At 38.7% G+C, this 19,405-nt stretch overlaps 1 protein-coding gene across 8 annotated transcripts in view; it reads right to left on the bottom strand.

The window, feature by feature from the left end:
* Positions 1–19,405, bottom strand: part of FRMPD2 (FERM and PDZ domain containing 2) — an 84,986-nt gene that overhangs the window by 41,670 nt on the left and 23,911 nt on the right. For 7 of the 8 annotated variants that reach the window (XM_074907374.1, XM_074907376.1, XM_074907379.1 and 4 more), the window contains 16 exons: positions 17,328–17,478; positions 15,640–15,711; positions 14,800–14,974; positions 13,882–14,032; positions 13,647–13,785; positions 12,604–12,756; positions 10,313–10,498; positions 9,267–9,423; positions 6,478–6,688; positions 5,507–5,610; positions 4,420–4,518; positions 3,243–3,350; positions 3,010–3,126; positions 2,303–2,538; positions 1,618–1,722; positions 205–298 (listed from right to left, as the gene is read on the bottom strand). In XM_074907374.1, the coding sequence (XP_074763475.1) occupies positions 205–298; positions 1,618–1,722; positions 2,303–2,538; positions 3,010–3,126; positions 3,243–3,350; positions 4,420–4,518; positions 5,507–5,610; positions 6,478–6,688; positions 9,267–9,423; positions 10,313–10,498; positions 12,604–12,756; positions 13,647–13,785; positions 13,882–14,032; positions 14,800–14,974; positions 15,640–15,711; positions 17,328–17,478 (2,258 nt within the window). The remainder of the gene's footprint in view (positions 1–204; positions 299–1,617; positions 1,723–2,302; positions 2,539–3,009; positions 3,127–3,242; positions 3,351–4,419; positions 4,519–5,506; positions 5,611–6,477; positions 6,689–9,266; positions 9,424–10,312; positions 10,499–12,603; positions 12,757–13,646; positions 13,786–13,881; positions 14,033–14,799; positions 14,975–15,639; positions 15,712–17,327; positions 17,479–19,405) is intronic. The other variant, XM_074907375.1, reaches the window with a different exon arrangement.

Raw genomic sequence — 19,405 nt, forward strand, 5'->3', positions numbered from 1 at the left:
ACAGTACAATGTTGGTATGAGGCTCCTGTTTTTCAGTGGGATATCTACATGTAGCACAGGGACAGGCTGAGGAATGATGCTCTGCATATTACATTTCACAGCTGTATGACCTCCAATCCCAGATGTGTTTCATTGTCCCTGTGGCAAGCATTCCACACCAACATCGAGTTCTGCAGCCCAGAGTTTTATTGCCAGACATGTTACCTATCTTTATTTGTCCATCCTTATCTGCTGGTCCCCTGGGAATAATTGACTTCACGTATATCCCACCGTGACGCACACTAGTGTTAATTCCACCCTGCAAAACATATGTCCACAGGTTAGAGTGAAGTCTTCACATGTCCTTCCTGTGATAAAAATCAAAGCAATTTACATATGCATTGCAAAGCAACTGCTTCAGGAATTAAATTTAAAAAAAAAAAAAAATAGGAATTAAAGGGAAGAGGATTTTACTCCAAAGTCCCATCTAGTTGTAATATACTTCCCTCGGCAGTAATCTTGTTTTTATTTTCTTAGGAAAATGCAATGCATTTCTACATGGCTATACAAAAACATTTACTAAATGGTCATAGATTTTTCCCTATGCTAACATAAAGATGGGGTTGCATCTTTCAGTCAGTCTCTAGCCCAGCTTCCAAACTGCAATATCCATTCAATAATTATTAACCTTTCCAAAAATATATAAAGTATGGACCTGAACTTGTGAAGCCACTTGAGAGCCTACAGCTCATAGGAATTCCAGATTAACCTAAGAATGATCTACATCCACTGGCCAAATTCATATGAAAAAGAAAAAAGCAGCCCTCAATTTCTTCTGCGGGAAGTGAAATGGCTGTTGTTTCCCACTCCCATTTCAGCAAGGACTGTAAAGACATCTCAGCCTGTAGGGGTAAATTCAACTTTGATAGCCAGGACAGCAAATGATTTCTCAAATGCAGATAGTTTTCACTGCTGCCTTCTCTGTTCCTCTAAATACATGGAGAACTGTACCTCCTTATATTAGAAAATAAATTGGCTAGGGCCCTTTCTTTAGCCTTCAGAGTAAGAAGCATGGCATATCTTGAGTCCACACAGCTAAACTTCCAGCCCCCAGCATGAAATGGCTTCTGTTATACTGCTTGTTGAGGCACAGATCAAAGCCATATTCAGGGGGCTGTCAAAAATTAAACAGTGGGTGTGGGCCACTGCTTGAGCCCATGACACGGTCCTGTGTAATCTGCTTGTACAGACACAGCCTTTGAGTTCCAGGAGCTACAGGGGAGCAGCAAAACTAGTCATGACTTGGAGAATTCTCTACATCGCTGCATTTTCTAGAGGTTCTGGCTATATCCCTCCCTGATCAAACTCCACTTTCAGTGCTAGCTCTTCTACCGTATCCTTTATATTGGCACAATTCTTTCACAGATTCTGCAGGCAACAACTGGGGAATAAGCAGAGCCAGTACTTTATACTTTCTCTGTCAGTCAGTTGGATGCTTAGGTTTGAAACGTGCCATGCTAACAGTTTTTCTGATTAGCCTATTTTCTATCTTTGTTCCACATAAATACACTTCCCTATGTGTTTCTTGGTCATGTAACAGTTTGACAGACATGCTGAAAGATTAACAGTAACACTTGCAGTCACACTGATTCCAAAAGTCCCATCTTCTTTAACAAGCTCCACAGTATAGATTTCTTTTGTGTTGGTTTCAGATGGAGATGGTAAGTGCGAAGAATCAGCTTCCTGTCTCAAAAATACAAACACTAATGAGACTGCAGCACCTCAATAAAAAGAGGGAGGAAAGGAAGGGAAAAAAGATGGAGAGTGTTTCCAGAAGATATAAAGGGTTTGATCCTGCTGTCACTGTAAGCCCGGAGTGGTATCATTTATATCCCTGACATTATTTCAAGCTTACACCAAAGTTACTCAAAATATAATCTGTCTAAATGTGCATAAAATGAGTATAGATAGGGAGGCTGTCTAATAGAAGGAGATTAGACACAAAATGATGCTGTTCTGTGTCTGACTGAAAATTTAAGAGACTGCAAGAAAATAATCAATATTTTTTACCTCCACTGGAAAAGGGAGGAGAATTTTTAATAACATTTTGTGGAATGATTTCCTCACTTTTTCACAATATTCCAGACACGTCTATCATTTTGACATTGCCAATGTAATTTAACAAGCAACATCTTCCAATGTTTTCTTTCCCCTTTTCTCATTTTTTTTAAATTTCTCGGTTACTTTCCATTCTTAATATAGCTGGCATGTTGTTAAGACTCATGCTGGGCATATTACTGAACAGCATCAAAATCTCTGTTACCTCCACATCCAGGTTATCAGCTGAAGGAACGGGAATCCTAGGGCCCCGTTTTGGTGCTAAACTCCAGGAAAGAGCCTTCTCAAGTTCATCTATATTTATGTCCTGTTCTTTGGAGAGAGCTGTATGACAATCCTTAACGTTTTTTCTCCCACTGTCTACACAAGAGATTTCTGATTCACTAGTGCTGTTTCCTCTTGACAGACTCTTTTCTTCATTTAATCCTTCTTCATACATGTCTGTAAAGCCATACCAAAATAAACCATTGCTGAATGCAAACAGTAAATTTTAAGGCAAATATTGTTATGCCACAGCACAGCAGGACAAAGTAACTTCCTACATCAACTGGTTATGAAGTCAGATCTATAAAATGAGTCTGTCATTGTAAAATGGAGCATGGCTGTTATAATTGTGGAGAAATATGTTTGCTTCATCACTGCAGAGGACTATGACTATCTCTCAGAGGAAGAGATGCCAAAGTTCCCTTGGTATTCAGCAATGCAGTCCATAATAGATTTTTTCACACTGACTGTAGAACAGAGATCACATGGTACCTACTAGAAGATTACTATTTTCACTGCTAGCCTATGGTTATTATAACTGGCACTGGGTAGCAAGAAAGTACTACTACATCCCAGTGCCTAATAAATACCAATCGCCTGAGTTAACTATTAGCATTCCACAGCCAGCAAAGGCATTTGCCTTTATACCTTTAGTTTGAGAGATGATGAGCTCCACTTCATCAGGAGAATTCTGTATGATTTTAACTGCAGTATTAAATGAAACACCCTCGAGACTAATATTATTCACAGAGATGAGTCGTCCTCCTTAAAAAAAGGGATAAAACCAAAACAAAGTACGTATAAATAAGGATATAAATCCAGAGTAGCTAACTTTAAACCATGAAAATATTTTAATTCCAATTAAAACTAAGGACAGTGACCTGGTTTGATATTTCCAGCTCTGTCTGCAGGTCCCCCAGGGATAATTGAAGCGATAAAGATACCGAGGTCTAATTTTCCTACATTTTCTCCTCCAATAATTACAAAACCTGCAAAAATGAGATAGCATGAGAATGCAGAGACACTGGCAGTATTAGAAAAGATGAACTTTAGGAGCACAAAAGGCTCTTACTCCAATGGCATAAGTTTTATACTTGGTCTGAAGAATGGGGAGCTCTGATTTACATGGCATCAAGGTCTTGATTTGGGAGAACTTTAAACTCATTACAATTAAAGCATGCTGGTGACTTTGGTGGCTTTTAAAATATAATTTCTCAGTAAGAATATTTTTCTGGCTTGGAACCTTTAAAGATTCCATCTACTTTCTTTTAAGAGTCATAAACTATATGGACCTTAGTATTTAACACCTGCAGGAGGAAAATGGTATAAAAGTTCATTAGGTAAATTTGGAATTTGTTCTACATCATGTAGTCTAGGGCCCCTGAGATAGGCCATATAAACTTCTACTGAATATGTAAGAGATATCTAAGAAAATTATATCTACTGTCAAGTAGTTCGATTTTACTATCCTAGCTCAGAATATTCTGCCTTTGCAGAATATATTCTTCTCACTGGTAGAATAGTTGTGTTTGGGTATAGTTGTGTCAGGATATCCTACACAGACCTGCACCATTTAGAAACTTTAATTGTATTAATGATGTAATGATTTTTAATTGTATTAATGGTCAGCTGTGAAACCTGATAGACTTCCAAACTCATCCACAAGAACAGAATACAGTGTACAAAAATGTTATCCAAAAGTCAGGAAACATTCATGTTAACCTTGTGTACGCATTTTGCACCACCCCAGGTAATACCTGAAAGATTTGTAAAACATCATCTCCTCCTGTGTAAGGTCTAAGATAAATAAAATCACTGCACGTGTCTTTCAGATACAAAACTAGACCCTTGTTTTTTTCATTCTACTCTTAATACTTGGTCCCCTTGACCTTTGCGGCCTTAGTTAATCCTTGGAAAAAAACTGGTAGTCTTATTCTGTAAGGATAAATGAGGTGAAGAAGGTTACAATCTTGCCCAGCTTGAGTCAGCAACTATGAGTGTTAGCACGAGGATCTGATAGTCTGAGTAACAAGCATAACATTCATGTTCCTTACTTACCAAATCCATTCTTAGCATCACGTTTTAGGCTGACACAAATGATTTCTCTTTCTAGACCACTTAGCAAAACTTCCTTTTGGATGGCTGGTGATCCAGGTGCTGCAGAAACAAAACAGCTAGAATAAATGCAGATTAAGGCAGGGAGACAGTAGATTCATATAGTATGCAGAACTGGGGCTTCAAAAATTAAAAATATATTTTGTCCTTGTTTTCAGGATTACCATTACTTCTAAATCAGTATAATTCAGAAAAGAAGCTCAAACAAGCATTTGGAAATTTACATTCTTTAGAAAAGTATATGTACAGTAGCTGTGTAAGCTCTTCCTATGCATTTATCTGCAACGTTTTTATTAAGATTAGGATAGAGTCAGGCATGTAGAGCCCATTGAACATGAGGGTGGTTTGGACAGAAAGCCTCCTATGGGTTCCTTTGGAAACGCTAGCCTTCGGCTCTGTGGGCCCTTTTGGCTCTGTAGGTACAATCCAGTCAGCACTGATAGTGATGGTGACTTTCACAGTGTTAACACTACTTAACACTGTGCAATTGCCTCAGTGTGTTTCAAGTTCAGTTCTCATTTTAGAATGGACTACCCAAATAATCATATCTTCATATTCCATAGATCTGTTCACTGTGTGCATACAATATGGCTTGTTAGAAAATTAGGTGTCCAGTTCTTACTCCGTGTCTTCCTTAGTGTCATGCAAATGCAAGAACAGTGGAAGGACCTGGAGCCTATGTTGTCTCATGCATTATTCATAGAGTTGTAGGTCACAACTGCAAACCAAACAATGACCACTGAGCATAGGGATATTGCCCCACGTGAGAGTCCTGGGTGTACAGATCTGAAGAGCTTTAGGCACCACTGATAGAATAATTTTCTCAGAAAGTCCCTTACCACTGATCCTGATGGAAAGCAGGAGTGAAAAGGAAGAAAACAGCTTGTCTTGCTAAACGCTGGGCTAATTCCCAGGACTAGAAGTGCAAAATTATATTCTTTAATCTGTACATAGAATATATTTTGGTCTTCTGCTATTGAAACAATAAATATGGAAGCGTACTGACTCTCTTTATGATTACTGTACTCACCACTGATTGTGTTCTGAGTTGAATGGATAGAGAGGTAGTCATAACTCCTTTGCTTTCCATTCAAATTGATGTGGATTTCTGACTGGGATAGACCTGATGTAGATCTGCATGGCAGGAAGTGAAGACAGCGTTACAGAGCAGAGTTGGGAATGCACATGTTTATAGCCTTTCAATGAGTATTCTGATTTCTGGGCCACATTTCATTGTAGGGGAGAGGTAGTTTATCCTTGCCAGCATTTGCTTCCAAATAACAGCTCCCATTAGACCACTCACATCATGACCGATTTCCCCCTGTGTTTTTCTCTGAGCTGAGTGCAGGCATCAGGAAAACACAGCATAGCCTCAACATGATTCATTTAGCCCTGCTGTCCATTTAGACAAAACCACGTCTGAAAGTTTTCCTGGGATTTCATGTTCTTCTTGGCTCTAACTCTTAGTATTCTAAAAGGCACTAGAATTCATCAAAGGCCTTGAGACTGTGTGCAGCTATAGTAACCACCTACACTTGTGAATGTACCAATGCAAATGAAAAGGGAGAAGTTCTTATGCTGTTCTCTGTGATTTGAACCTTTAGACATGGAGGAATCAATTAGGTAAGACCTGCTCAAAAACCAGCTTCCACTGTGCATTCATTTCACATACTGCCATTTCCAGAGAAGATGCACAGACATTAAAGATTTTACTTTTATTCTACCTAATTTTTGTCCTTCTTCATAACCCAATAAGTGGTTTGCTTCTGAGTCTGGTACAAATTTAAATGTCACTCTTTTTCAAGTTCTTAGCTGTTAGAGTGTTAGCTTTCTGCTTGTGTTTGTACTACCGCTGGCACGATGGAGCCCCAGGCCTTTCAGTGTGACCACAATAAAGACTTGAAAAAATAAAAGTCTGCTTCACAGTTTGCCATAAGGTTTGCAATTATGTAGTCTATGACTGAGTATTCTTACACATGTTTAGAGGAAAAAACACCCTACCTGCCAAGATTGATTTTGTTTCTAGTCCTGTTGTTGGTTCCCACACTGAGGTTGTCACAAGATTTGCTCATCATCCCAACAGAAAGGTTTTCCAGGTTTGCTCCATAGAGCACATTCTCTGAACGAGACAGCCTCTGAATCAGGGCAAGGTGTTCATGCTGAGCTGCATATGCAGAATTTGATTTGTCTATTTCCACAAATTTACTTTCTTCTAAATAAGAAGGGTGAGAGAGGGAGGAAAGAAAGATAAATCCACTGATATTATTCCATCTTTTTAAGCTCAAAGGTGATTTCTGTCTTAACCTTTTGAACTTGCCAGCAAAAATGATTGACATCACAGGTATATTTGTTCTGGTATCCTTTGGATATTTAGGCCTTGGAGTGAGTGGAAAGGGTACCCAATCCATTTCTTTCACAGAAAGTATACGCTGTATTTAGATTTCATTTCTATGAATTATACTGCAAATTCACTTTTCACAAAGACAGATGAAATATACGACCCTCTCTAATTTAAACTTGAATATCTCTGTAAAGTGTATTTTGTAAGCATTCAGTGTATGAGAAATACCTGTCTGTCAGAGGCTGAATTAGCCAGGTTGGTAGTTTCCCATCCTTCATGGGCCCACCACTCCAATACACACATATCTGAGAAGACAGGAACTCTACTAACACATGATCTCTTAAGTTCAGAGAGGGGCCAAGGAGCTGGCTGTTTGCTCTGAGTGATTTGCACAAGTGAAGTTGAGTAGGAGACCATGGTGGCATGAAGTTGAGTAGGAGAACACTGGTGGCAATGCTTGCTATTCAGTTTTCCCCCTCTGTGTGAAATCTGCTACTTGCTTAATGACATCTGGGCTTTGCTATGTACAAATCTATCCTCTCAAAAGATTTTATTTCCCTGAAACAAGATAGTGCTGGAGGAGTCATTGTTAATTTCTTTAGGTTATCAACTGGTGGGCTGGAGAGGGGATTTAAAGGAGAGAGGGAAAACAGGCAATTGAAGACACATCAGAAGGTAAAACAAGAACCCTGCTTGGTACAGGCTAGCACAAATGTGGGCTTTAATGCTGCTTGTACTAGACAGCTGACCTCCTGTTTTCCTAACAAATATTAGCCTGAATGCAACTTTCTAGAACACTACTCTGAAGCATTAAGCCTAGGCTCCCTCTTTCCTCAGTGACTTTGATCTGGGGCATCAGAAGGCTTAACTGTCCACAGTATTAGCACAGTCTGAGAGTTGCCATAGTGATTTCAATGTAGGGAGTTGCTAGCAAGTTTCGAAGAGATAGTGACTTATACATCTGAACAGTGCAGCAGAAGTAAGAGTTTCCCTCATGCAGAAAGAGCCTTATCATCTCTTACAGCCTTACTGTGTGGCAAAGGCAGCATTTTAAACTAGTCTGTTGTTGCCTTCACAAAGCCTGTTTTTTCTGGGACAGCAAGCACACACCGAACCTCAGAACCTGCAGCCACGCAGTTTGTGTAAGTCTGGCTTGTTTCAGTGATTTGGGGTGCTTGTAATCAGAACTTGGGGTATACTTTTCTTAGCTCTCAATCTTTTTGTTCTCTTATACACGGAATGTAGTAATTTTTATTAAGGTATGTTACCACAAGCAAATATGATACGGGAAGCTTTAAGATTCACTATTAGCACTCATTTGTATGCTACAAAACACAGTCCCACTAAGTTATGTTTGAAGCTACAGGAGCCAAAGCAACAAAAGGTACCTTGAACCTAAATGTCATCCTAGCACTTTTTTCTGTGATAACAAATTTGTGCAGGTGAAATTTCACTTTCCATGAAATAATTTTAGTGAGAAAGAAACAATATATCAATCATCCTGTTATATCCCCTGATATAATTTGTTGCAAACACTTTTTACAGCTTTACTAGAGGAAAAAAGTATCCCAGAAGATGACACTTGATTCTCCTGCTATGACTCACCAGGTCGAATACTCAATGATTGCACATGATCATGATTCTCTTCAAGGCAGTGGATGAGCTAGTGAAAACTCATGTTGCTGCACTCAAGTCAAGAGTGATGACAGTTTTCAGCCTAGGCTGTTATTTCTTATGTGCTTCAGTTTCCCCATAATGATCCTCACCTCCTCACCCATCTTTACAGAGCATGCTGAGAACTGTGGGTGAGAAATGCTGTGTAACTGCCCTGGGTTGAGCAGAACCTTGTCTTAGAAACTATGGAAAATCTGAAGTCTAAGAAGGTATTAGTCATATCTTCCACAGACATGGCAGAATCTAAGATAAGAGCAGGTAGCAGCTGCATAGTTGGGTGGGTATGACTGATGTGCCTTTGGTTTAGTGTTTTTGTCCTGGAACTGAGCTGTAGGGTTGAACCCCTGTCTTATGCAAAGATAACCAGTTAACTAAATTCAGCTCCAGCATATCTGGGCGATACTATAGTTGTTCTTTGAGTGGAACATTTTGGGGTAAGTCTGATATGTTTCTTCAGAATTTTCAGCAATTTTTCTGAAGGAAAGTGTAATCATGCTTTTTTTACTAAATCTGAGTTTAGCTACATAGTTATTATAATCAGAGAACCCCTCTCCATCCCCTGCACCTGCCCACTTACCTGCACATGCTAAATTAGACTTGCACACCTCTAACCTCCAGTGAAGTAGGAGACATTATTTTCTAGTCTGAAAAGGAGAAACTGAAGCACAGTGAAGCTGATGTGGCATGTTCTGATTCTCAGCTTCACTGAATGCACCTTTCCTAAAACCTAACCTTGTCCTATGGCCTGAGTAATGAAAGTGCATTTATACCTCACCTGATGAAGTTTGCTGCAGTTGTCTAGAATTCATCTGTGCATTGAATTTGTGCTGGGCAGAGCAGAGGTCCAGTAGATATTTACATGTCTTTGCTGTATCAGTAACAAAGGTATGTTTCTTGCCACTGAAGCTGCTTTCAATCATGAATTTTTTTCTCTAAAGGAAAAAAAAAAGCACAGCTCGCTTCATATATATCAGTCATTACACTGAGCACTGAAAGTTCATTTGTATAATCTTGTTGCTTTGTCTAGTTGTATTTATGCCTGGCTCCAGGTCTTTTGGGTACAGTAAATGCCTATTGTAAATTAAAGAGTTGTTAGTGAGGTGCCTGTCATAACTACCCTATGTCAAAAGTCAAGAGCCTTTGGACATTGACAGCATTGAGAGCAGGTTGATAGAACTGGCAAAATTTGGCCCTACAGATGTTAAAATGATCAAACCTATTTAATGTGAAAATGAAAATATCTTCAAGGGGCAGAAGGGTCACTTTGGCAGGGCAAACAGACTGGGAAATGTGTGATACAGGTTCACACCTACACTGTATGATGGTAGATTGATATACCTCTGATGGCACAATACCATTTAGAAGGAGTCACAGTCTTGTCACCAATACCAGGTTGTTAACAAACATCAATACACTAAGACATGAGGGTGGAAATAATGAGATCTGGAAAGGGGGAGACATGATCCCGTGACCTTATGTAGGTAGGAAAACAAAAGAAAAGAGAGAGAGAAGATAAGAGAGGAATGAATATGGAATATGCCATAAAGAGGTTTGACATAGTCTCTGTAATAGTCAACACCAGATTATTCAACTTTATAGTAATTTGACTCCATCCTTGGCAAAAATACTCCAGAACTATACCTTACTGAGAACTAGGTATCTTGGTATCCAGATCCAGCCTTGATTTTAGACTGTTTTCAAAAGGGACTTGCCTGTGTAGAATGAGTCTAATTCTGGCTCTGAATGCAATAAATTTATCAAAGTGACAGCAGAAGGGGTGTAAAGTAGAGTGGAGAAGAGATTCACTTGCTTCTAACTCACATGAGCTGAAATTCTCTCTGTTTCACGCCACTGGAATCTTAAACTGGCAATTCTTGTGTGATTTTTAATCTCATACACAATAATGCCCTTGGCGCAGATTCCCAGGATGATGTCCCCTCCTGCCCCTTTCTTCTCTTGCGACACGTGATAGAATAACACTCCATATTCAGGAAGTTGCTGAGTCACCTGGTAGAGAAAAAGTGCATTTACCATGCATTACTCAAAAAAGAGGCATAGGAAGAAAAGGTAGGTAGATGGGAGAGGAAGTAGTTTCGAGTGTCTTTACTGAATATTCTTTCATTCTGTCAAGAAACCTTTGAAAACCCTAACCAAGTTTTCATACCTACTGCCTCACAGAATCACCACCTTACTTTGGTATGTATTACATGCATTCATTTTCCATGTGTAAAATGGAAACACTTTCCCACACACCTCATTTGAAGAGTTAGGAGGATTATGTAGCTTCCTGCACAATAATCTAAACATAACAGTGGCATTGAGGTACTCAGCAGTACTGCTACTTGGCACTTGTGTACATTCCTGAATAGAAATCCATGCAGGATTAATGCTGCTTGACTCCTGCTAAACCTTGTTTCTTTCCATTTTCTTTTCGGTGTCTTTGTTTCCCTGAGAAAACCCAGAAGCCATAAGGTACAGCAAATATGATGATCTTAGTAAAACTTCTAATACTTTGGTGCCAGGGCTACTCTGACCGGCTTGTGTGGTTTCCTTTCTACAATAGTGGAAATCTTAACTGCAGTGACACCACAGCTACCACCCTGCAACAAACTCACTCCGGTGCCTACACCCATTCCTTCACGACTGTCATCTTTTAAAATTACACTTTATAAACTTCCATTGCCAAGATCTTAAGTTATAGGATTTGCTAAATTGTACCTCAAAGTATCTCACCTAAATATAGTGATGACTTCTGAGGGAATTTCACTGCTCCAGAATTCCCTTCAGTGCAAGACCTTATAGTAACACATCTTCAGTGTCACTTCATTCTTGCACAGTGATCACTGTTGAGTGAAAAGTTAAGTAGGATATTACTTCAGGGGACTGAGGAGCCAGCTTCTGCCCCTGCTATCTAACTGTGCAGAGGATACTCAGGAACTCGCTCAGAGGTTTGAGTGTGGTTGCTTTCTATGTTCTGCGCTTGGCCACAAAATGTTAAACTGTGACTCAGACCCTTTACAGAATTATGGAATATGAGGAGGGGTTTCTGTCCTTTTTTTGTGATCTGCAGATCAATATGAGTTTATTCTAAATGTAAATGTAAATGTAAAATCCCCAAATTACTTTTCAACGGTGAATAAAGTTTTTCAGTGACTAAAATAAAACATTTTAAGAAGATCTGTTTTTCAGAAAGTATCCAGAGCACAAATGTTCAAATCCTGAAAACTGGGGCATCTATAATCACTGGCTGAATCTGGGTTTTAATTTTTAATCCCTTTTGTATTTGGAATTTGCATCTCTTTGCCATGGGGCTATCTTTCTCACTTTGTGTGATGTGTTGGCTCCTTCTACAGTCTTACTGATTGAAACAGATACTAACAAAGCTACTTTTCTTCATTGGATTTGCTATGCATGATGGACTGTCATTAAGGCTAAGATTGAATCTATTGGTTCAATTCCACTGATAGTGTTAATGAGGAACTAACATAATTAAACAACTGAACTAAAATGATGCTATAAATAAAAGCATGTGGCACTGCAGCAAAATGGCTACTGATATTTATCCATTATCTAACCCTAATATTTTTAATTTGATAGAAAACAGAGAAATTTGGGGGAGAAGGAGAAATTAGGGGGGGAAAAAAACAGATCCCACACAACTGTGACACCCTCGAGAAAGTCATGTGAGAAAATACTTCAGATAACTCCTTCCTGACTTCCAGGGTTCACAGATAGTTTTAAATATATTCCCATGTTTTATAATAATCTCTAATACATTCAGTAAGTGTATTTAGAATCATCTGGAACCCAGGCGTGTTGGTAACATGCTGAAAATTTGCATCAACCCTCAGGAAGTTGAAAATACCCTGAAATGTGCATTAACCCTTTATAAACAGTGAAAGGAAACTTACTGTGTAAATGTGATGTAAGTTATTTAGAGTGGCAGTATTTACAGCAGAATTAAATTCTGAGGTTTTTGTTGACTATTCAAATTTGTTCACCATATCTAAATTCCACTCTATCAGGCAAGAAGGAAATAACAGACAATGGTAAATAGAGAGGGGCTTTCTATGTCAAAATAAATAAATAATATTTGGTGTATGGCAAGTTACCTTCAAAAATTCTTGTTCAGCTTCATCCTCAAATAGGGAATGATTCATACGATGTAATTTAGCAAGCTCTCGCTGTACATATGCCAGGGTCATTTTCTCTATTCGGCTTGCTGGTACGTAGTCTTCAACACGAAAATAGCTCTTTCCATGCATCTTTGGGAGAAAAAAAATGAAAAAAACAAAAGAGGGAGGAGACTTCTGTTCTTTCTTGACTTTTCTTATTTGGTCCATTTCCATTTTCAGGGTGATCCATATGCTGAAGTCACCCTGCTGCCATTTCCTAAAAGAAGATGGGGAACAGCAGGTACTGTCCTGACAGCCAAATGTGCCTCTTGCACCTGTGCTCCGCCAGGCGCTCAAAGCACACGCTGCTTCTCTGAGCAGAGGGAGAAAAGAGCTGAGCCTACAGGCATGTTGCACTTGAGAGCTGACAGCTACAGCTGCATCAGTACATCAGACCCAGTGCTAGGATGCATCTGACCAGATGGATCAGAGAACTCAGAGTTCAATTCATAGGGCTACACTGATTTATATAACTGAAGATATAGCAGACAACATAAGTGGGTATTTTCTGTATACTTCAGAACTAGAATAACTAGTTCAGATATACCATCAGCAACCTTCCTGTATTTGCAGCTTGTCAATCTGACCTACACACAAACCAGCTGTGAATTCTGGAGTATTTATTTATTTTTCTTTCCATGTTTTCTAATCTTTTTAAGCCCCTCTGCACATCCAAGATGTGCCTATGTTGGAAATTTTCTACAGGTTTTCTGGAGTTTCTTGGCTGTGTTATCCATTATGAAGGACCAAGAATTTTTCATCATTCTGCCATATCTCCTGCCAAATTAATCTGGCTCATTACTGTTCCTTAATCAGTCAAATTTTGTAATTTTAAAAATTAAATCTGAAATGTGATCACTGAAGGACTTAGCTGAAATTATGTGCTATTCACATTTCTTCTTTAAACTCTATGTTTCAAATAAAAGTTGCAAAAGCTGTTGAGAGAGACCTCTGAGAAACATTGCATTTTTTATCCACACCTCAGAAGCAAAATTGCCAAGCTCTGCCTGTAAAGCCAAAGCGCCGAGTTTCAGGGCAGTCTCATCATTGCAATATAATCGCTCCTCCAAAATATCTTTACGAAGCTGCAGGTAAAACTGATGTCTTGTCAAGTCGTGCCTGGAACACAAAAGAGTTTAGGAACGCGGGAGGAGCCTTGAACAGTCACCCTAAATGCTACTGTTTTTCCTGCAGTCAGCTGAACCATGCACTTACTGGATAATGTTAAAGTGGTTGACAAAGAATTTTATCCTTAGAAAGAGTGTGAAATTAATGATGGAGGTTTTCTTCTTGGGTTGGTCATTCCAGCCATCTGGAGCCACTTTGTAGAGTTTGGTCTCCTCATCCAAAAAGAAGAATTCTTTACCTGAAATGAGAATTTTGGATTCTGTGATAAGTCTGGAGATACGTCAGTAGCTCAAAGGTCTGCTGTCTTCCTGTAGTGCATCACTAATAATAAAAACAAAATTGATCATGGATGTCAGTTGAGATTTACTTCTCTGTGTCATGGCTTCACTTATTGCTTCTTTGATGAAAAACTTAAGATTAACACTTAGTGTGTAATTTAGGATTACAATTGCTAGATTCTGGATTGGTGTAGTGTCTATGGATCACTCAAGAATTGATGGGTCTTGCATTCTGCTCACCATTCAGCTTTTGCACCCCATTGTAATCCTCATGTCCTACACACAAGATATGCTTCTTCCTAGTGTCTCAGCCATGCTTGCCATCAGAAATAGGCTAGCAAGATGTGGGTCTTGTAGATTAAATAGTTGAGCCTGTACTCCAAGTTATATCTAGGAACAAAGACAGTCAGCCTTCCTCAGTACACTGCTTCCTGGAATTTCTGCTGGAGCTACATGGCACAGTATTATTCCAGTGCAAGGCTGGGATGCAGCCTTTTCTGCATGGTATATCAGCCAGTAAAGGTATGGGTGTGCTGATACACAGCCCTAGGGTAGACATGCTTTACATCAGTACAGTACAGTTTAAACCAACATAACTTACCTTTCCTTAAGCTTTGGAGCTGCTTTCATCTGAGGATCTTAAAGGATCTTACTGTAATTCATCAATAAAGTGATTACAGAGGCACTGAGGGAGAGCACTGTTATGCAGTTACCTGTGTCTCATTACCTTTCAGGTACGCCAAGCCAAAGTAGAAATGTTCCACCAAGTTTGCATATGCCACCACAGTGTTGAAAACATCTCTTGCCTTGGACTTGATGTCACATTGCACCTCAAGGCACTGCCCATTGAGTAGAATCACATTGAGATCCCTTTGGGACAAATAGGATTTCCCTTTTTTAGTCTAAGAACAGGTAACAAAGAATGAAGAATGAATGCCAAGTAAAAGCAATGCAAGTTCCACAGCATTTTATTACTGAGGCCCCCTAGTCTCCCATCTCTACATAACCTGATTGGAATTGGTCACAACATGATGCTATTCCCTGCATCCCTTTTCATAAATTAATATCCCAAACGTTTTTAATTTTTAAAGAACACAGGGAATACCAACAAAGCAGCTGAGCATACTCAGACACTACAATCACCAGCTTTATTCTAGATTTGAGGGTAATTCCAAATTTTCTTTGCCCTCATTTTTACCACTGTACGCTGTCAGCCTTTTACCTTATCTTAATGAAAGGTAGAGGATGTGCCTGCAAACTGGACGAGTCCAGTACATTGGCACTACATGTCACATTGCGTATTTGCTGTATAATCTTTGTCTCAAAAGTCTTACGCTAAAGTGAGCATTCTTATCCGAGAAGGATAAATTAACACCAAAAGAAATAACTACATAGCACTGAGAATTAAATGACCTCATTTCAAGTCTCAGTACCTCTGCAGGAACCCTAACTTTGTTTGGGAGGAAGACATGACAAGAATACTGGCTTGGGACTCAGATGCAACTTACAAAGAGCCCCAACTAAAAGGTCACTAGATTATTTCTAAATTCTTAATGTTCATACTTACCACAATTGATCCAGGCAGCTGTAAGGTCACTGGTGGTTCGCTAGACAAAATAATAAATTCTGGACCTGAAAACTATAAGGAGGCAGTTTAGAAATTTTGATGTCTCCTTAATGTAATGAAGATCCCAAACACCAGAACCAATGAAACCCTTTCTGTTGATCTGTATGCTGTAGTTAATTGACTTCAGTGTCTAATAAGGTGCAAATGCTGCTTGAAGACTTCTCTCTGTTTGGGGTCTCTCCTGTGCGGACTCTCTAGAGTCTAATTAGAAGTAAGCTTATGCTAAAACCTTTTCTGTAAAGGCACTTAACCAAGATCCATTTCCTTTGAAAGGCACCTATTTTCCTTACAGTTACAGAAACTTAATTTCTTCTGAGACCTTTTCCCATTTGATTCCCAAGTTACTATAAGGACATTCACAGACATGTACACACATATATACACACCACTGACTGTGATTTCATAAGCCTAACTTCCATAGGGAACCAGACTAAAATGCAGAGCTGCTATCTTCCCTGTAATGAAGGTTGACTGATCATTTCTTATTAGCAGACATTGTATTCTTTTGCTTTATTCTTTTGCTTTAACTTCAACAAACTTCAACAGCACAAGATGCTTTTTTTCTTCTGAGCATCCACCTCAAGGAATTTTGCATATTGGGTTTTTGTCAGATTCATCTATGCTTTTAGATCCTTGAAGCAGACAGAAATAATTAAATGTCTGTAAGTGGTAAGATGTGGATCCTTCCAACCATTCTCCATGACTTAGTACCTTGATCCATTTTTTTGAGAAAATGTATGGTTTGTTTCATAATACTAGTATTATCCTGTCAACAGACAATGTCGTTTTGTATCACATACAGAGAAGGACTAACACTTTGTTGTAACAGTTGCTGGACTCCTCCTGAAAAACTCAATTATTATCCAAGAAAAAATCATAGTAACAAAATTTAAAACTAAATTTATATATAAAAAGATAATTTTCCAAAGTATCTATCTGAAACTCCTAATCTGCCCCTGGTCAGTCTTGAGCTTGTGAACTGGGACCAGATGAAAGGACTCACCAGCCTGAAACCTGCCAATTCTACTCCACAACAGAAAGCTCCAGGGGCAGCAGAATTGTGGAGTTTTCTGTGATTCAGTTATTTCTGAATTTTTGTGATCCAACTGCCAAAGAAACATTATCTTTCCCATTTATCAGAGTCCTACAACAAATCAGCAACTAGAAATAGACCCTTAGGTGAACTAATGGTTTGGCACACTCACTGCTAACCTATGCTTTCTGTCCATTGTAAGAAAAAATTAAGTCCTTTGGGCACTGGTGACCATCAAGTGTTTGAATTCAGTGTCTCTGTAAACATTTTTACTGTTCTGAAGTTCCTGTCAAAGTGGTTGATGAAAACAGTCCATATGGTGTCTGATGCTTGACAAAATCACAGGTGTAGGTCAGAGAGGGTTTGATTATAAGCTTTTGCTTAGTCTTTATGGACAAGAGCTTTCATTGCCTTCAGTTCTGAATTATCACAACTAGATCATGCCTAATTTGGAGTCTCTCAATTTAGAACACTCATCTAATTACATGACTCAGTAACTAAAATGCATTTCACTGGCAAACAACAACTGAATGAGAGGTTTCTCTTTAGTGATATTTAGATTTTGAAATCAGCTTATATGTTTTTCATTAGTCACCTTTTCCTTCCTGTGGAATAAACTTTTCTGTGATGCAGCAGCTGCTGTGTAGTCCTTTGTAGACACAGAGAAGGTGGAACCTAAACTTAGTAGGTTCTGTCTGCTGTTCTTCTGAGTTCCACCAGGAATTTCTTCTACAGCACTGACTGACCTTCAAAGGAAATGTCATAGTGAGCAATATATATAGCATGCAATCAAAACAACACAGACTTAAGGACAAAGAGCTTAAGGTACACTGATGGGCAGTATACTATGAAATCCAGGGCTATGTCAGTTAAAAATTGTTAAATATTTCTTTACAGAAAAATAAAAATAATTTAACGTGGATAACATTACTGATGCCCTTTATAAATAAACCTAAACTCTTCTTTAATTCAATAACAGTCTTTTTTTTTTTTTTATCATTTGGTGAGCCAGATCTAGCTGGTTTAAGTCTGGTGAAGCCAACAGACAAAGAATTTAGCCCCATGCCTTTCTGAGAATTCTATAGGATGGAGTCAATTCCTCATTTCTTATTTTCTGAAGCAAAAAAAGCTTCAGAAAATCATAACATTTGTTTTTACGTTATTCAGAACTTTCCAGGAATGGGAACTAAATTATTTGAATACTAATTCATTAGAATAAATTAATGTCTTAGGGAACTGAGGGAATTTTCAATTTAATTAAGAAAAAGATGTGTGAAAACTCAGATCAGAAATCTGTCTTTACACTATACTTTTAACCTGTAGTGTAATGGCTTTTCCATATGAGCACACATGTGTATGCTTAGAATAAACTTAAGATATAATATATACCCTTATCAATGAGGAAAAGATGATTACGTGGTGTAGGAGGAAGGGTTTTGTTGCGGTGGATTTTTAACAAATGCCAAAGTCACATGAAAGCTTTTTTGCTGTTCCAAAGTTTTATCCTTTTCTTTTGCATGTTGCAGAGTTGCTTCAGGGAACTATTCAGGGAGTTTCAAAAGGTTTTTAACAAAGTTACTGGAGTAGTTGCTGATCTCCCTGGTATCCAGTGACAGGACTGGGGAATGGTTCAAAACTGTGTCAGGGGAGGTTCAGACTCGGTATTAGGAAACATTTCTTTACTGAGAGCATGGCTAAATACCAGAACAGGCTTCCTAGAGAGGTGGTCAAAGCCTGTCAGTGTTTAAGAGGCATTTAGACAATGCCGTTAACAACATGCTTTTAACTTTTGTCAGCACTGTAGTGAGGCAGTTGGACTAGATGACGGTTGCAGGTCTCTTCCAATTGAGCTGTTCTATTCTATTCTATTCTATTCTATTCTATTCTATTCTATTCTATCCTATCCTATGCTATCCTAGTTTACATTCCTCTGTCTATAAAAATATCTAGATATTTTTGTTTCTATCAATGCAACCTCATAAAGATCAACATTTAACTAAGAAATATGCTTTAAAATGACCCGAAGTGACTTTTGTGGGTATAAAAATACTGTTAGCTCAAACCCCAAGATGCTGTATTAAGACTTTATTTTCCTGTGGAAAACACTTCCTGTTGTTGGTCCTGCAAAGTGAGAGATGCCAGACTTAACAGCTGTGTCTTCTTTATATATAGGCCATAACCCTACATATACTTACAAGGTTAAATTTATGAGATGTAAATTATGACAGCTGGACTGCTTACAGAAGTGATCATGGTGATACTAGTAAGCTTCATAGATAGTAAACCCATCACTAAGTTTTGTGTCGGTTGTCCTTCTATATGGGAAACTGGTGGTTTCCAAACTAATTATTTCAACACCACTATTGACATGGTACTTACAATAGGATGGTGACCTTTGTAGAAATTCAATTACAGATGCTCACAGCCAAAAGTGAGGTTTACAGTCTGTGAAGTTCTATGGGAAACAACTTGCTAGAAATTTGGAGAAGAGAGTTCATCTTTCAGCAGAGGAGGGGAACATCTTGGCAGCATGATTTAAGATCGGGGATATTGAGGTGACACCCAGGCTGGTAGTCAGACATATGGCAATTGCTCCAAAATACTCAGTAAGTAGACCTTCTGTTACTGATATCAATATGTTTGATGCATATATAGACATGTGTATACACACAT

This window comes from Athene noctua, chromosome 5 (assembly GCF_965140245.1).
Source record: "Athene noctua chromosome 5, bAthNoc1.hap1.1, whole genome shotgun sequence".
Taxonomy (NCBI): Eukaryota; Metazoa; Chordata; class Aves; order Strigiformes; family Strigidae; genus Athene; species Athene noctua.